Source organism: Hippichthys cyanospilos, chromosome 15, assembly GCF_059441005.1.
Source record: "Hippichthys cyanospilos isolate Australia breed blue-spotted pipefish chromosome 15, RoL_Hcya_1.0, whole genome shotgun sequence".
NCBI lineage: Eukaryota > Metazoa > Chordata > Actinopteri > Syngnathiformes > Syngnathidae > Hippichthys > Hippichthys cyanospilos.
The window spans coordinates 944,992-965,193 of record NC_142383.1 but is presented as its reverse complement, the minus strand read 5'-3'; the positions used below and the strand labels follow the sequence as shown (position 1 = coordinate 965,193).

Genomic DNA, 20,202 nt, shown 5'->3' with positions numbered 1-20,202 from the left:
AAGAGTGAAACAAATCTTAATAACTCAGCTATGACAGCTTCAAACCATCTGAAACTTTCCTGGGCCTTTAAAAGTAATGCAATAATACAGCTATGTGATAAACTTTCAAATCATTTACAGCGCCACCCAGTGGCGGACAAAAATCTCATTTTTTATACTTTTATGTACTGTGAAATGCCTGTTTGACTAAATGAACTCAAAAATGGTCAGAAAAGCTATGACACATTGGAACATTAAGGTTCTCAACTTTTATGACTTTTCATTAAAGGGCGTGGCCTCTATGCAAACTCAAAGTCTGGTGTCTCCCCAAAACGGTAAAAGTTGCTGTAATTGGACCTAGATGATCTGATGTTTGCAAAACTTCATATATGGGATGGGAGTCCAATGTGAAACACACCTACAAGCCTATTTTTTATCATAGTACGAGCGCCACCTAGTGGCAGCAAAAAATATAGCAAATCCTTAATGTTTTTATGTACTCTGCTGAGCCCCTTGAAGTGAAACCCCTAAATGTTTTCTGAAAAGCCAGTGGCCATGCCTTATGCCCCCCACAAATCAGTACAATGTTTCGACAGTGGGTGTGGCCTATATGGCATTGAAAGTCACAAAATTGGAACAATAAAAGCTGCAGTAACTCCACACACATTGTCCCACTTTGTCAAAATTTTACATATTTGGTAATAGTCCTGCACTGAAGTGATCTACAACAAATTTTTCATCATTCATATTCCTTGTTCATACCCCGACCTGTTCATACCCCAACGTGCACAGGTCTGCGAGGGCCCTTTATAGCTGTTTGCAGCTCTAGTTAGGGCCCGAGCAGCTACCGCTGCGAGAGCCCTCTTGTTTTTCTCCAGATTATTATTCTTATTATTATTATTATTATTATTATTATTATTATTTACTGTGCAGCGCTTTTCCATTTTTGAGGGCCTAAACATGCACGAAAAGTCACCAAAATTTGCACATTTGTCGGGCCCGGTAAAAAATTGGATATTTTTGTGTTTCCCAAAAAAATGCAAAAAAAATGGCTCTGCAGCGCCACCTAAGGTCGAAAAAGTGCACCTGGTCCCGGCCCGTTTGACCTAGAGCTACGAAAATTTTTAGGCATATGTAGGACCTAGAGACCTACAAAAAAGTCAGCGCGAGCCATGTGCTCAGATGTACAGAAAAAGAGTTATGAATTTTTGAATGTGCATTTTTGGCCCATTTTTGCACGTTTGCAGGTCCCAAACTGCTCCTTGTTTCTCCTAAACGCTTTACTCAATCGCCTTCAAATTTGCTGTGGTCTATAATTAGACATAGGGGCACAAGTGGGCAAAATTTGGTGCAGATCCGCTGACATATATGATAGGGGCGTGGCTTCAAATTATGTGTTCAATTTTTCCTTCGCCAAGAGGGACAAAAACCTTAATAACTTTGATGTACTAGCTTAAAAAAATCTAAAACTTCATAGACACATGGAAACTTTTGTCTTTAACACTTTTGAAAAAAGTTTTTTTCAATACCTAGTAGCGCCGCCTAGTGGTTGATTAAAATGTCATTTTTTACACTTTCATGTATTGTGCTCAGTCTGTTTGAGTAAAACTAGTGAAAATTGGTCAGAATATCATTAAGACATGGAATATTAAGATTTTAAAATTTTATGACTTTTCGATAATGGGCGTGGTCTGCACGCCACTTCAAAGTCAGATGACTCGCCAAAACGACAAAAGTGGCTGTAATTGGCCCCAAAATGGCCTTATGAGTGGAAAATAGCCTCTCACTCCCGGCCCGTTTGACCTAAAGCTACAAAAATTTGTAGCCTTATGTAGGACCTCGAGCCCTACAAAAAAGTCAGCGCGAGCCATATGCTCAGATGTACAGAAAGAGAGTTATGAATTTTTGAATGTGCACTTTTGGCCCGTTTTTGCTCATTTGCAGGTCCCGAACTGCTCCTTTTTTCTCCCAAACGCTTGACCCGATCGACTTCAAATTTGCTGTGATGTTTTATCTGACTGTGAGGCACAATTGTTCAAATTTTCGGGATGATCCGCCATCAAATATGTTTGGGGCGGGGCTTCATATTATGCCTTTGATGACTACTTTGCCACATGTGAAACAAACCTTTATAACTCAGCTTTACAAGCTTAGAAAAATCTGACACTTCGCATACACATGAAGACTTAAGCCCTTAACACAAGTGTTTAAAAAAATCTTCAATTGCTTATAAGGCCATCTAGTGGCAAACAAAAATGTCAGTCTGATGTCTCGCCAAAACGAACAAAGTTGCTGCGTTTGGCCCCAGATGGTCTTATCTTTTCTAAACTTCATATATTTGATGGGTTTCCAATGCGGAATACACCTAACAACGTATTTTTTGTTATAGTGCGAGCGCCACCTAGTGGCAGCCAAAAATATAGCATTTTTTAAACGTTTTTATGTGTTTAGCTGAGCCCTTTGATGTAATATCGCTGAAATTAAGTCTGCAAAGCCTCTAGACAGCCCTGCTGACCTCCACCAAATTTTACGAAGTTTCGATAATGGGCGATGTCTCTACGACCATTTTCATTCCGAAGCTTTATCTGTCCAGTAAAAGTTGCTGTAATTTGACCCAGATGATCTGATCTTCTCACAATTTCACACATTGGATGATAATATTCTCCTGAACATATCGACACAAATATATTCCAGTTTAAAGCTAGCGCCACCTAGTGGCTGCAAAAAATGTCATTAGTCGAAAGATTACAGTCAATCCTGTTTGGTTTGACCTACAGCTATGAAACTTTGTAGGCAAATGAAGGACTGCAAGACCTACAAAAAAGTCAATAGAAGTGATGTGCTAAGATGTACAGAAAAATTGTTATGAATTTTTTTAATGTGCAGTTTTGTCCCATTCTTAGACATTAGCTGGTCTCAAACTAGTGCCTTTTTCTCTTAAACGATTCACCCCATTACCTTCAACTTTGGCATGAATCATTATCCAACTGAGGGGCACACATAGCCCAAATATCGTGAAGATCTCTTGACATAAAAGATGGGGGCGGAGCTTCAAATTATGTTTAATATTTCCTTCGCCAAGAGTGACAAAAATATTATTAACTCAGCTATGACAGCTTCAAACCATCTGAAACTTTCCTGGGCCTTTAAAAGTAATGCAATAATACAGCTATGTGATACACTTTCAAATCATTTACAGCGCCACCCAGTGGCGGACAATAATCTCACTTTTTTATACTTTTATGTACTCTGAAATGCCTGTTTGACTAAATGACCTCAAAATTGGTCAGAAAAGCTATGACACATTGGACCATTAAGGTTCTCAACTTATATGACTTTTCATTAAAGGGCGTGGCCTCTATGCAAACTCAAAGTCTGATGTCTCGCCAAAACGGTAAAAGTTGCTGTAATTGGACCTAGATGATCTGATGTTTGCAAAACTTCATATATGGGATGGGAGTCCAATGTGAAACACACCTACAAGCCTATTTTTATCATAGTACGAGCGCCACCTAATGGCAGCAAAAAATATAGCAAATCCTTAATGTTTTTATGTACTCTGCTGAGCCCCTTGAAGTGATATCCCTTAAATGTTTTTTGAAAAGCCAGTGGCCATGCCTTATGCCCTCCACAAATCAGTACGATGTTTCGACAGTGGCTGTGGCCTATATGGCATTGAAAGTCACAAAATTGGAACAATAAAAGCTGCAGTAACTCCACCCACATTGTCCCACCTTGTCTAAATTTTACATATTTGGTAAGAGTCCTGCACTGAAAACATCTACAACTACTATTTTATTGTTCATAGTCCTTGTTCATACCTTAACCTGTTCATACCCCAACGTGCACAGGTCTGCGAGGGCCCTTTATAGCTGCTTGCAGCTCTAGTTATTATTATTATTATTTACTGTGCAGCGCTTTTCCATTTTTGAGGGCCTAAACATGCACGAAAAGTCACCAAAATTTGCACATTTGTCGGGCCCGGTTCATACCCCAACGTGCACAGGTCTGCGAGGGCCCTTTATAGCTGCTTGCAGCTCTAGTTATTATTATTATTATTTACTGTGCAGCGCTTTTCCATTTTTGAGGGCCTAAACATGCACGAAAAGTCACCAAAATTTGCACATTTGTCGGGCCCGGTGAAAAATTGGATATTTTTGTGTTTCCCAAAACAATGCAAAAAAAATGGCTCTGCAGCGCCACCTAAGGTCGAAAAAGTGCACCTGGTCCCGGCCCGTTTGACCTAGAGCTACGAAAATTTTTAGGCATATGTAGGACCTAGAGACCTACAAAAAAGTCAGCGCGAGCCATGTGCTCAGATGTACAGAAAAAGAGTTATGAATTTTTGAATGTGCATTTTTGGCCCATTTTTGCACGTTTGCAGGTCCCAAACTGCTCCTTGTTTCTCCTAAACGCTTTACTCAATCACCTTCAAATTTGCTGTGGTCCATATTCACACATAGGGGCACAAGTGGGCAAAATTTGGTGCAGATCCGCTGACATATATGATAGGGGCGTGGCTTCAAATTATGTGTTCAATTTTTCCTTCGCCAAGAGGGACAAAAACCTTAATTACTTTGATGTACTATCTTAAAAAAATCTAAAACTTCATAGACACATGGAAACTTATGTCTTTAACACCTTTGAAAAAAGTTTTTTTAAATACCTACTAGCGCCGCCTAGTGGTTGATTAAAATGTAATTTTTTACACTTTCATGTATTGTGCTCAGTCTGTTTGAGTAAAACAAATGAAAATTGGTCAGAATATCATTAAGACATGGAATATTAAGGTTTTAAAATTTTACGACTTTTCGATAATGGGCGTAGTCTGCACGCCACCTCAAAGTCAGATGACTCGCCAAAACGTAAAAAGTGGCTGTAATTGGCCCCAAAATGGCCTTATGAGTGGAAAATAGCCTCTCACTCCCGGCCCGTTTGACCTAGAGCTCCAAAAATTTGTAGCCTTATGTAGGACCTTGAGCCCTACAAAAAAGTCAGCGCGAGCCATGTGCTCAGATGTACAGAAAGAGAGTTATGAATTTTTGAATGTGCACTTTTGGCCCGTTTTTGCTCATTTGCAGGTCCCGAACTGCTCCTTTTTTCTCCCAAACGCTTGACCTGATCGAATTCAAATTTGCTGTGATGTTTTATCTGACTGTGAGGCACAATCGTTCAAATTTTTGTGATGATCCGCCATCAAATATGTTGGGGGCGGGGCTTTATATTATGCCTTTGATGATTACTTTGCCACATGTGAAACAAACCTTTATAACTCAGCTTTACAAGCTTAGAAAAATCTGAAACTTCACAGACACATGGAGACTCAAGCCCTTAACACAAGTGTTTAAAAAAATATTCAATTGCTTATAAGGCCATCTAGTGGCAAACAAAAATGTCAGTCTGATGTCTCGCCAAAACGAACAAAGTTGCTGTGTTTGGTCCCAGATGGTCTTATCTTTTCTAAACTTCATATATTTGATGGGTTTCCAATGCAGAATACACCTATCAACGCATTTTTTGTTATAGTGCGAGCGCCACCTAGTGGCAGCCAAAAATATAGCATTTTTTAAACGTTTTTAAGTGTTTAGCTGAGCCCTTTGAAGTAATATCGCTGAAATTAAGTCTGAAAAGCCTCTAGACAGCCTTGATGACCTCCACCAAATTTTACGAAGTTTCGATAATGGGCGTGGCCTCTACGACCATTTTCATTCCGAAGCTTTATCTGTCCAGTAAAAGTTGCTGTAATTTGACCCAGATGATCTGATCTTCTCACAATTTCACACATTGGATGAAAATATTCTCCTGAACATATCAACAAAAATATATTCCAGTTTAAAGCTAGCGCCACCTAGTGGCTACAAAAAATGTCATTAGTCGAAAGATTACGGTCAATCCTGTTTGGTTTGACCTACAGCTATGAAACTTTGTAGGCAAATGGACTGTAAGACCTACAAAAAAGTCAATAAAAATGATGTGCTAGGATGTACAGAAAAATTGTTATGAATTTTTTTAATGTGCAGTTTTGTCCCATTCTTAGACATTAGCTGGTCTCAAACTAGTGCCTTTTTCTCTTAAATGATTCACCCCATTACCTTCAACTTTGGCATGAATCATTATTCAACTGAGGGGCACACATAGTCCAAATATCGTGAAGATCTCTTGACATAAAAGATGGGGGCGGAGCTTCAAATTATGTTTAATAATTCCTTCGCCAAGAGTGACAAAAATCTTAATAACTCAGCTATGACAGCTTCAAACCATCTGAAACTTTCCTGGGACTTTAAAAGTCATGCAATAATACAGCTATGTGATAAACTTTCAAATCATTTACAGCGCCACCCAGTGGTGGACAAAAATCTCATTTTTTATACTTTTATGTACTGTGAAATGCCTGTTTGACGAAATGAACTCAAAAATGGTCAGAAAAGCTATGACACATTGGAATATTAAGGTTTTCAACATTTATGACTTTTCAATAAAGGGCGTAGCCTCTATGCCAACTCAAAATCCGATGTCTCGCGAAAACAGTAAAAGTTGCTGTAATTGGACCTAGACGATCTGATATTTTTAAAACTTCATATATGGGATGGGAGTCCAATGTGGAACACACCTACAAGCCTATTTTTCATCATAGTACGAGCGCCACCAAGTGGCAGCAAAAAATATAGCAAACCCTTATTGTTTTTATGTACTCTGCTGAGCCCCTTGAAGTGATATCCCTTAAATGTTTTCTGAAAAGCCAGTGGCCATGCCTTATGCCCTCCACAAATGAGTACGATGTTTCGACAGTGGGTGTGGCCTATTGGCATTGAAAGTCACAAATTGGAACAATAAAAGCTGCAGCAACTCCACCCACATTGTCCCACCTTGTCTAAATTTTACATATTTGGTCAGAGTCCTGCAGTGAAGTCATCTACAACTACTTTTTCATCGTTCATAGTTCTTGTTCATACCCCGACCTGTTCATACCCCAACGTGCACAGGTCATTGAGGGCCCTTTATAATGCTTGCAGCTCTAGTTTTAATTTCTTTTCGTTTCAAGGAGCGCTGAATACAATAGATATAATGAGTAAATTATTTTCTAAAAACAAGAAAACATGGCTTTTTGCCTGTAAATTTACATGTATGAATATGAAACTTAGCCAGATAATAATGAGATTAATTATATGTATATGAATACTTTTCTGTGCATTATACTCCAGGACACCAAAAAAAACATTCTTCCAATACAAACAAAAGTCACTCAAAACATTTTCAGTAATAAAAGAGCAGAGGTTTTTCAGAAAATTTTCACAAATGGGCAGTGCCTAAATAAATGCACAACAGTTTCTGGGCATTCAGAACAGAAACTACAAGTAACATCTATGTCTTTCTTGAATTTTGTTTTGATATACTTTTTGGCAGGGTAGAATCAATGAAGGAGTTTGAATGATATTACTTTATTGGTGATCAAATAGTGATTAGGTGGTAGCCAGGCCCTCTTCCATGCCAAAACACCCACCGAACGACTCCAGAAGGAATTTACATATGGCAATGAGATAACATCTTTTTGGAATAAGGCTCTTATAGATCTGTTGTTATTCCGAGAATGATTACAAAAACAGGCCTTGCCTATATGAGTGTCAGCTGGAGATACCAAGGGCAGATGTTGACCATTAAGTCTCGGCTGAGATTTAAATAACATACAAACTCCAGAGGGTATCGCACCAAAGACCTTTGCATAATCACCAGTAAGTAGTTAACGGGATGTTGTATACTGCCAGAAACTCTTCATAAGAAAAAAGAAGACAATCCCTGTTAAATAGCTGGTCTACCTGTATAATATTATTATTAAACCAATATTCGATGAAGAGAGTTTTGTGTTAAAATAAAATGTCTTTGTTATTACAAATAAAATAGTTATGTGAAAAATTGTGTTTGTAAACGAGGGACCATGATAGAAAAGCTTGACGATGAAAACCAGACAATTTTACATGAATTTTGTCAATATTAAAGTTACAAACCAAAAAAAAGTTTATGCCACCCAACTAAGACATCAATTGAAAAGGTATACTATTCCAAATGGAGGTTGGGTTTCTGAAGAATTGTTTTAGCGAATTTATTTTAAAAGTGTTATTCAGAGTGCAAAAATCCAAACAATCAAGCCCACCATTATCATAAGAGTTCATTAGAACAGATTTCTTATCTCGGTGTATCCTATTTTTCCACATAAAATTGAACATAATTTTATCAACCTCTTTTATTAATTTGTTATCGAGATGGAGAACCAAAGCCACATAAGTCAGACGGGATATACCCTCTACCTTGGTGAGTAAAACTCTTCCTCTTAATGAGAGGTCCCTTAGAAGCCAGAGGTTCAATTTTGTTTTAGTTTTTTGTAAGATAGGACTAAAGTTTAATGAGAGTCTCCTTTGTTGATCTTTATTCATAAATATTCCTAGATACATAACTTCCTTTTTTATTGGCATACCATAAAGGGCAGATCTATAACACTCCTTAATAGCCATGAGTTCACAGTTTTTTACATTTAAATATAAACCAGAAGCCTTTGAAAACTCATTAACTATTACAAAGGCAGGAGGAATTTGATTTTCATTTTGCAAGAATAATATGGCGTCATCAGCCAGCTGGGTTATGATAAATTCTTTATGAATAATATGAATACCTTTCAGAGTACTAGATTTAACATGATCTGCGAACAGCTGAGCCACCAACAGGAAGAGATACGGGGAGGTGGGGCAACCCTTCCTAATTCCTCTAGATAAATTAAATCTAGGGGATGTAGCGCCCATCAGTTCAATAGAACTGTTACCATCCTTATAAAGAGTTTTAATGGCTGTAGAAAAAAAAAGACCAAAACCAAACTTTTTTAGAGATTGTAAAATAAACCGATGTTCCACTGTATTGAATGCCTTACGAAAGTCTTGAAGTAAAATGAAACCATTAGTGTCAATCAAGTCAGGGTAATCTAAAATGTCCCAAACCAGTTCTGATATTGTTTGTTATGTGTCGTTTCGCCATGAAACCTGATTGTGATTCGTCAATAATCGAGTCCGAAGACCAATTTAAGTCTCTTAGCCAAAATGAGAGCAAATATTTTGCAATCATTATTGAGCAAACAGATTGGACGCTAATGTTAGGTTTTGGATGCTAATGTTAGGTTTGGGAATCAGTATAGTCAGCCCTTGAGTCATGGTAGTTGGGAGATGTTCTATTTCTATACATTCTGTAAACACTTCAAATAAAAAGGGAGCCAGAGCATTGGACAATAACTTGTAGAATTCTGAGGTCAGTCCATCCGTACCTGGCGGTTTGTTATTTTTTAGATGAGTGACTGCATTTTTTATCTCCTCAAGCGTAATAGGCTCATCACATAATTCCTTTTCTTTCTTAGTAATAGATTTAGGAGTAAGTGAGTTTAGAAAGTTATCAGCTGAATTTTGACAGAAGTTTGAGCTATATAATTCTCTGTAGAAATTACCACTGAAAGTTGAGATGACTTTAGAGTCCTCTGTAACAACTCCATCAATGTTCAGTTTAGCAATACTATTGTTATTGGAATGATGCTTTTCTAAAGCAAAAAAATAATGAGTATTTTGTTCTCCTTCTTCAATCCATTTTTTTTCTAGATCTAACGAAGGCACCTCTTGCTTTTTGGCTATATAATTCATCTAATCTAATTTGCAAATTTGCTAATTCCAATTTCTCCTCCTCTGACAATATATCTGGGTTTTTAAGTGACAAATGAGTGATCCCTATTATTATAGTTTCCTCTTCAGCTCTTCTAGCTTTGGCTTTAAGACTACCACTTTTTCTTAACAATTTACTAATCTCAAATTTAAACAGTTCCCAATTATTACCAAATTGTTTTTCTGCTTTAGCTTTGGACCAAAAGTACGAAATCAGATCTGTGACATCCTTTTTAAACTTCATCATGTAGTCATAATGAGTGACTGAGTTTCCAATAAGCTGACTGAGGAATACTGTTTTTAGAAGATGATAATGATAATTTAATGTATATGGCTTTATGATCTGTAAGAGGTGTGGGCAATATATCCACATCAATACAATCTTTGTTAAAGTTCTCAGAAACTAACCAAATGTCTATTCTCAACTGATTGGAACCTGACTTATTGCTCCATGTGAATGAGCTATTATTAGGATATTTAACTCTCCAAATATTCACAAGGCTGAATCTATCCATAAAGGCTTTTAGATTAGAACCGGTTCTATTTTTCTGACCAGGAGGCCATTTATCCACACTGCTATTCAAGATAATGTTAAAGTCACCTCATAATAATAAAGTTGCATTTGGAAATTTGACTAACCAGCCTATCAAAATGTTCTCTATAGACAGAATGAGATTGTCATTTTCTATTCTTGTGTTGTATCCATAAATATTGGCTATTAAAAATACTAGGTCATTGAGTGTAATCACTTGACAAATAAAGTGACCATCTGGATCATATTCTGTAACTAGGACATCACCATTAAACCTGTTTTTCAAGGTAGACACCCCTGCTGAAAGCTCTGTACCATGAGAAAGCCAAATGGAGTTGCTCCACTGACATCTCCAAAAATTGGCAGCATCTATGATGGAATGAGATTCTTGTAAATAAAAAAAATCTGACCTAAACTGCTTGGCAAAAAGAAATAAAGCTTTTCGTTTAACATTATTACGTAACCCCCTAGCGTTAAGTGATACAAAAGATAACGATAACAGAATACAACAAACAGCAATGAACAAACAAATGTAGAATTGTGTTAACTGAGATAAGCTTGATTAGAACGAAGTGCCGAGATCAGCATGGCAATTGTATTGTAATAACTAAGCAAGTCTGAGTGAGAATCAGTGTAAAGTTGGCAGTATTTCTTCACATTATCAAGTGGAACGACTAGATATTATTCCCATAACGTTATTTACCAAGTAAAAAACAAAACAATAACTCGTTATAAAGTAAAGTGTCAGATAACTTCAAGACATCACGTGAACCTGAGAAACCATATAGGTGAAGAGCAAACCTGTGTCTCTATCCTTAAAGGATATAGGCTGTAGTAATACCCCATCTCTAGGGAGGGATTTCTGCACCATTTATGAAACCTCTTCCTCCCACAAAGTAGGCTTGCTTCCCCTCCTCGCGTGCTTTCTTTATAGCCGGCCACAGTTTCTGCCTGTTCTCTCTGTCCTCCTTTTTCAAGTCCTAGGTAAAGCGCAGTCCCTTGTAATGAAGAAAAGCATTGTTCTTGGCCGCTTTCCAAACAGCATCTCTGTAATGGCGCGCGATGAACCTGACGATAATACCACGGGGTCTCGGGTCGTTCAGGCGCTGTTTCCCCACACAATGAACGATATCTATGGCCTCATGTATCTTCTCCCTTCCGAATGGCATTACACTTTGGCATACGTTTATCATCTCTGCGCGCACGTTCTCCTTTTCACCTTCTGGTACACCATAAAGTCTTAAGTTCCATCGGCGGCCAAAGTTTTCTAAGTCTGAGACGCGATTCATGCATTTCATGGCAGATTCCTCGCTTCTCTCCACTCGTTTTTCATTGGAAACAATCTTCTCCTTCATACCTTTTAGTTCGGCCTGGACAGAGTCCACCATTTTCTCAGTCGCGTGACTCCTGGAGTTGATAAGATTGTCCAGCATACAAACGGAGTTAAGGCAACGTGCCTTAAAAAAAAAAATCGTAATTTAATATGAACAAGACTAAAAACATTTGGGCCAACAACAACTCACCATGCCAGATCATAACAGTGGGGAGCTGTGCACACAAATTCTTATTGGTCCTTCTTCATTAATGCTTCTTCTACACAGCAAATTAGGAATCACAATTTAGCGTCATCATCACAAAGATTCCAAGAGAACTTGCATGTTAGTCCCGGTTCCCAGAACTAGTTTACACAACACGTCACAGAATGACATAATCATTACTTGTCATGTTTAAAGTAGGACCACTGACTGCTTACAAGTTGAATACATCTCTGGTGCTAATTAAGACTCACCCCGGTTGAACCTTGGTTCCTTTGTAAAAATCTTTTCAACTTTTTCATGTTTGTCCAATCCTGTTTCACTATATACACATAAATATAGACACATGTGTGTATGTGTATATATATATATATATATATATATATATATATATATATATATATATATGTTTTTTTTATCTTTTTGTTGAACCACAGGTGTAAAGTTATGTTTGATTTTGATTTTGATTTTCATTAGATACAGTATTATCACTATCACTATATATTTTATAAATTTCATTTCATAATAATTTCCTAGATCTGACCAGTATGATGAATAGTGAATGATTAATACCCCAAAACTTTATCCCAATATGCTGTTTGAAGCGTGACAAGACATGGGGGAAAGTGAAGTATTTTGAAATGTCGACAGTATTCTGATTTCCATGGAACTTCATTGTTACAGATTCACTCCACATAATATAATATGGTAATAATATGGTAACTTATTCATGTGCAGCAACCATATTTTTTTCGAATAAACAGTCCCATTCACTTATAATGGCCGACTAGACATTTCACATTTAAAGCTTTCCGATTTCACATTTACAACCTTATCTCATTGGTTTTGTTATGTGCTGCTCAGGGTCTCCACCATGTGGCCTTGTTGTCACTGCAGATTTGCAGGTATCACAGTGAGTGGGGCGGAGTCCCTGGCTTGCTGATGGTTAACAATTGGACTGTATCCCAGGGGCGCCGGAGATTATTTCCTCCCGACGTTGTAGCGCCTTCAGTCATTACTTTTTCTAGTTCTCGGTTAGTTCCTTAATTGTCACTTTTGTTTCACTTTGTTTCATTGTCGCATTGTCGTTCAGGGATAGAGCCACGTGTTTGGATGTTTGAGGTGTATCGATTGCTATTGACAGAATCTTTTTTTTTTTTAAAAACTTTAACAACTATTTTTCCTTGGAAAAACAATCTGTCACTGTCCATCTTAAGTATTAGTTAACGTAATACGTTTCAAACACTTTTTATTAAACTGGAGGAAAACACACAATTTGTACTTCTTGTTGAGCGGAACAGCTGACAACCATTTATTATACACACTACAAACGCCCCCTCTCGTAGCTTCACTCATCACCCCGGGACACCTCCCTTCAATATGGCGTCTACAGTAAACCATGCTCATGGTTTATTAAACTGAGCAAACGGATTACTAAATTGAACAAACAGATTACTAAACCGTACACACAGATGACTAAACTGAGCAAACAGATTACTAAACTGTGCGCATGGTTTAATAAACTGAGCAAACGGCATACCCTGGCACCAGAGGGCTTCCGTACCATTCACCTTTAATGGCTGATTTGACGTTTCAGAATTAAATCTTTCCGATTGCACAATCACAACATTTACCTCATTTGTTTAGACTTAAGGATCACTCCCAACATTCCAATAATTCACACATTGCAAATATTTTTTCCATAATTCCATATTTTTCAAACCAATTCAACATTCATACCCAATGGGAGACAGTCCAATTTGTTGTCAATTGGATTTTTTTATTTGCCGTAACAAGAGGCTGGTTGGTATGGTGGTTAAAGTATCAGATTGACATGTGAAGAGTCCGTGGTTTGATCCTTGACCGATTTCACACTTTCTTCTCAGATAATATTTTTTTCTAATTCCCATTTTCATATTATTGTACATTGTACAAGTTTTTCTTATTCCAAATATTTATTCTTTTCCCACAAACCCTCATTTTCTATTCCAAAAAGTCCCTTTGACTTGCATTGGGAGAACTGACATTTAACTATAAAAAATTACTGAAAAACTGTTGAATAGATTTGACATAAACTCGTTCATTATATTTAATACTTTATCCGTCATAGATCTTAATTTGAAAGCATTATATAATAATTCATAGTGAGTATTTTTATACATTTTTTATACATTATATATACAAGTATATAGTATAAATATATAATATAAATATAGTATAAAGTAAAAAATAATCAGAATTATTAATATTTTTCCATTTTTATTAATATTTTTTCCATTTACAACATCATCCAGTCTTATTCACGTTCATTCAACCCCTTTAAATGAGGGTTTTTGTACTTTAGTCAGTTTGGAAGTCAAGAAGTCTAAAATTTATAAGTAGGCCAGATGCATTACCGCACTACATGGTTAATCAAAGATCTAGACAGCAACATAGTCTGTTGTGAAGGGATATTAAAAAAAAATGTTTTCTATGATAAATAAGTGATGAATGTTTTTTTTGCATGCTCTCATGAATTCTTTGTGCCCCAGTTGTGCCCCAGTACAGTAGTAGTATCTCCATGTCATGTTCTTTCTTCATAATGTCGTTTATTTTATGAAGAACTCCAGTGCCTGCTGCAGCAAAAAAAAAAAAAAAAAAAAGTAGTGATGTGTCATTCGCGAACGAACCGGCTCTTAAGCCGGCTCTTTGAAGTGAACGACGGGAGCAGGCTCCTACTGGGGAGCCGCTCCTGACAGGAGCCAACTTTTTTTTTCTCTCCTGCTTCGGTTAAAGCCGCAAGTGATTGGTCAAGATCCGTGGTAGAAGAGATAGGGAAACGTTACACACACACACACACACACACACACACACAAACACACGCGGACACACACGCACACACGCGCACACACACACGCACGCACACACACACGCACACACGCACACATACACGCTGTAGTGAGAAGAAGAGGGAGGGGTTAGAGACACACACAGCCGCACACTGCGAGCAGCACACTTGACAGGGAGACGAGACAAGAGAGATCTCGATATAGCCACAGGAAATGCCAATCTTCGCTAAAGACTGGCTAAAACTTTTAACCTGGATGCTGCTTTTTTCTTTTTGTTTTACAAATTTTAATTTATAATTTGTTGTGTGGTAATCAAAGCTTATTTTGTTGTTTTACTGTAAATAGTTAAACTTATAAATATACACAATCAGAGATCCGAACTTTTTGTTGACCTTTTTTTGAGATGGGTCTTTCGTTTTTTGTATTTTGTAATTTATTTTTTTCCGCACTCCATGTTTTACTCCATGTTGAGTTTGTTCAGAACAATATAAATCAAGCCATATAATTAATACATATCTGATATACTGTATTTTTTTTTTTTACATTAGAAATTCGTTTTACAGATAATTTTACATTATTTTTGGTATTAAATAAATTTAAGCAACAAAAAAAAAAACTGAGGAGCCATTTGGGAGCCGTAAGAGCCGGCTCTTTTTAGTGAGCCGAGCCACTTCCATGCTTCACAGTTGGCATCGTGTTCTCAGGTGAACAGCTTCCCCTTTTTTACTCCTGATGTAACATTGGTCATTATGGCCAAATATCTCCACATTTTATATTTCATCAGGCCACAGGAGATATCTCCAGAATTTAAGATCTTAGTCTTGATGGCTTTTTGCAAACTGTAATCTGGCTTTATTAATAGTAATGGCTTCATTCCTGGTGAGTGACCTTCCAGCCCATGCCAGTGCAGGACTCCTTTCACTGTGGATCATGACACTTATCAGCATCTTCTCAATATATTTAGCTTTTGTTCTGGGGTTTATTTGCTCATTTCGGACCAAAACACATTCATCACTGGAACACAGAGCCTATATGCTTCCTGAACATTATGATGGCTGGACAGAGTCCCATGATGTTTATACTTGTAAATAATTGCTGTGGAAAAGATGAACGTGGCACCTTCAGGCATCTGGAAATTACACCCAAGGATGAGCCAGATCTATGGAACTCCACAATTCTTTCTCTAATTTCCTGGCTGATTTCTTTTTATTTTCAATTATTTCAAACCAAGAAGCATTGTGTAAGGAGTGTGGCCTCAAATACATCCCCATGTGTGCCATCAATGAACAAATTTTTATCTCTAGTTATTTTATTTTTTTTGCTGTTTAGTAGTCTAAAGTTACACTTGCATCAGTTGGAGTAAATAAACCACCGAATGTCATACCTCTTGACATCTAGGCTGCTCAGTATAAAAACAAGTCAAAGTATGCAGGATATGAATGTATTTGGAAAGCAAAAACACTACGTGAAAAATAGGCTACAGATGTTGCTGCCTCCACTATACTGTGAAATGCATGGATCACAATATCCATAGTCCAGTTCCTGCCCAAGCTTTTTGATGAGGTTCAGTTGAGGGCTCGGTGTCATTTCAGGTGTTTTCATGGCAAACTTCATCCAAACCATTATTGATTCATAACAATCATGGTCATGTATCTGTCTCCTTTTGTCATATTGATGCATTTCTCACCTCTGTCATATGTGGTTATATATTTAATATTGTGCCTAATTGTGGGAGTGTTTTTTTTTTTCCTTTGATGAATCAGTTGCCATGCAAATGCTATAGTCTACGTTAGTTGGGTTTTGTATGTCATATATGATTAATGTCTGAAAGTATTTAAACTCTTGATTTAAACTCAAAACTTTGACACTCAGTGTCAGAATGTCAACTTGAGCTTCTAAGCTGTCTTCCTAGTTCCTTTCCAAGACAGGTTTTTGAATCTTGTTTCTCAGTCTAGGTGAGACTCATTGTGGTTTCATTGGATTTTGTTGTATAAAGATTTTCTATGTTTCCAATTCTATGTCCTGCCTGCTTCTGGTTCGAAACAATGCTCCTCTTGTGACACATGATGTCTCAGCGGATTGAGTTAGGGTTAAAAAGACCATCCCTGTGAAACTGTTAATTTCTTTCGACATGTTCTGTTTTTCTTTGTCTGAATGGAAACATAATTAACATGGTTTGCCCAGTCCAAACGAGAGAGAAAAAATAATAAAAAAGTGTACCGTATTTTCCGCGCTATAAGACGCAGTGGATTATAAGGCGCACCCTCAATTAATGACATATTTTAAAACTTTTTCAATCACAATATAGTAATACTCAAAGTAATAACAATAATAACTCAAATAAATACTCTAAACCAGTGGTTCTTAACCTTGTTGGAGGCACCGAACCCCACCAGTTTCATATGCTCATTCACCGAACCCTTTTTTCGTAAAAAATAAAATTTTTTTTTTTTTTTACTGGTGCACGAAATGAATTGTGCATTAATATCAACTGTTCAAATCATCACCGTGGATAAAATACCAGTTCCCCACCGCTACATAGTGAGTCCGTACCGATCGCCGGCTGCAGGAGCTTATTTGCCTGGATCGGCGCTCAGGAGATAACGGGCTAACTCCGCTGTGTGGTCCCGACTGAGAAGGAGGTCTCACTCTGCTGCTTATCCAGCGCTCTCAAAGCGGACCGGTAGGGAGTCTCACTCAGACACATATACAGTCCTCTCTAAGCGGTCTAATAGGGAGGTCTTTCTCTGCTGCATAAACCAGCGACTAGTAGTGGACCGGTAAGAAATCTCAGAGCAGGACGCTTTCACTGACTGTGCCCACTAACTGCAGACTAGACTGAGGGGTGGACTTCTGCGGCGGAGGCTCCACCGAACCCCTTAGATCGACTCACTGAACCCCCTAGGGTTCGATCGAACCCAGGTTAAGAACCACTGCTCAACACTCTCAATAGCATAATAACTCAATGTCAATTTGACCAACCTTGTTCAACTGTAAACACACAAAAGAAAAAGGTAAAGCTTACTTTATCAATACATTCTCCATCTACAAATCCCAATCTCAATATTGATCCACATATAAGGCACACCTGATTATAAGGCGCACCATCTATTTTAAAAAAAAAAAGTAGGCTTTTAGGTGCGCCTTATAGTGCGGAAAATATGGTATAAAGGTCATCAGAAACAATGAAATGCATTTATTTGGCCTTGATAAGATGGGTTTAGTGTAAATCCCAAATGCACTTATACAACTCTTCAAATGTTAAAATCTTAGGGAAAGAAATAACCTAAAGTATTCCGGTTTCATTTATTTATTTATTTCTTTATTGATTTTAATGAAGGGACACAGTATATCAGCAAGGTCTGAAGAAGAAAGTTGTTTTTGAACTTAGCGGTTTCACAGCACATTTGCACTAGTGGTGATATCATTTAAGTGCTGTGATGTTATTTCTACTGCCAATATTGCAACTTTATCTGCAATTTAATGTCTAATCAGGTTTTTAAACACCTAAAATGCATTCAATCTTACACCCTAGTAAGAGTGATTATAAACATCCTACCTGTCAAAGATCGAGTGACAGCACTCTCGTACAGAGGAACTCCTTCTCCAGCATTATTGAATGCCTTCAGGGAAATCACATAGTGTGAGCTTGGTTCTGCCAGACAGAAATAGTGAGAGCTTTAGGAGACATTCGGAGCATCATGCACCTACGGATAGCACTTTAACATTCATATGCTTCCTTGCTTTATTTTGCCCTGAACTGCAAATGAACACAACAACATTTGGTTTGCATTGAAGGAAAAAATAACTGGATTCATTAGTTAAGAGACAACTAGTATGAAAATCTGAATATCACAGATGTATTTGAACTTATTTAATGCTTATTTTTAGCGACTATTCAGTTTGAAAAGGACCTTTAGTTAGAAATAAGCATTTCATATTAGAGGTTAGATCGGGCCTAAAAGAATCCAGCCCGACCCAGGCCCGTGGTATTAAAGCCCGACCCAGCCCAAGGCCGACTAATTAACTTGATTTGGAGGCCCAAGCACGAAGCAAACCCGAAATTTCATATTTTATTTGTGAGGACTCAGGAGGAGGAGGTGATTTATGATAACAAATTAAAGCCTTTTGTAACGAAAGCTAAGTTTAACAAGACTGTATAAACATTTACATCTTCTATATTTCTGTGTCTGCAGAGGTTACATTAACCGACAATTTTCCATCATTGATGGATTTTTTTAAGAGTTCCATCCATCGGATGGATGGATGGGAACTCTTAAAAAAAGAAGAAAAATCTTCTACCACTGTCTTCCGGGGTCGGATCGCGGGGGCAGCAGCTTGAGCAAGGAAGCCCAGACTTCCCTCTCCCCGGCTACTTCATCCAGCTCTTCCGGAAGGATCCCCAGGCGCTCCCAGGCCAGCCGAGAGACACAGTCTCTCCAGCGTGTCCTGGGTCGTCCCCGGGGCCTCCTTCCTGTGGGACATGCACGAAACACCTCACTGAGGAAGTGTCCGGGGAGGCACCCTGACCAGATGCCCGAACCACCTCAACTGGCTCCTCTCAACGCGGAGGAGCAGCTACTCGACGCTGAGCCCCTCCCGGATGACCGAGCTTCTCACCCTATCTTTAAAGGAGAGCTTCGCCTTTTGGCTCAGCTCTTTCTTCACTACGACAGACACCGCACCGATCCGTCTGTCAATCTTACCCTCCATCCTACCCTCCCTCGTGAACAAGAACCCGAAATACTTTAACTCCTCCACTTGGGGCAGGACCTCATCCCCGACACGGAGAGGGCATTCCACCCTTTTCCGATTGAGGACCACGGTCTCACATTTGGAGGTGCTGATCTTCATCCCAGCCGCTTCACACTCAGCTGCAAACTGCTCCAGTGAGAGTTGGAGGTCACGGCCTGAAGAAGCCAACAGCACCACATCATCCGCGAAAAGCCAAGATGCAATGCTGAGGCTCCCAAACCGGACCCCCTCAAAGCTTCGGCTGTGCCATGATATTCTGTCCATAAAGGTAATGAACAAAATCGGAGACAAAGGGCAGCCATGGCGGAGTCCAACCCTCACTGGAAACTAATTCGACTTACTACCAGAAATGCGGACCAAGCTCTGACATCGGTCATACAGGGACCAAACAGCCCATATCAGGGCGTCCGTTACCCCATACTCCCGAAGCACCCCCCACAGACATCCCCGAGGGACACGGTCGAAAGCCTTCTCCAAATCCACAAAGCACATGTAGATTGGTTGGGCGAACTCCCATGCACCCTCGAGGACCCTGCCGAGGGTGTAGAGCTGGTCCACTGTTCCACGACCAGGGCGTAAACCACACTGCTCCTCCTGAATCTGAGACTCGACTTCCTGACAGACCCTCCTCTCCAGCACCCCTGAATAGACCTTACCAGGGACGCTGAGGAGTGTGATTCCTCTGTAGTTGGAACACACCCTGCTGTCCCCCTTCTTATAAAGGGGGACCACCACCCCAGTCTGCCAATCCAGGGACACTGTCCCCGATGTTCACGCGATGTTGCAGAGGCATGTCAGCCAAGACAGCCCTACAGCATCCAGAGCCTTTAGGAAGTCCGGCGGATCTCATCCACCCCCGGGGCCTTGCCACCAAGGAGTATTTT

General features: G+C 38.8%; 1 protein-coding gene across 15 annotated transcripts in view; it reads right to left on the bottom strand.

Moving 5' to 3' along the window:
• The window catches only part of dcc (DCC netrin 1 receptor), a 482,450-nt gene that overhangs the window by 178,957 nt on the left and 283,291 nt on the right, over positions 1-20,202 (bottom strand). For all 15 annotated transcript variants that reach the window (XM_088435577.1, XM_088435578.1, XM_088435580.1 and 12 more), the window contains one exon: positions 18,123-18,218. In XM_088435577.1, the coding sequence (XP_088291703.1) occupies positions 18,123-18,218 (96 nt within the window). The remainder of the gene's footprint in view (positions 1-18,122; positions 18,219-20,202) is intronic.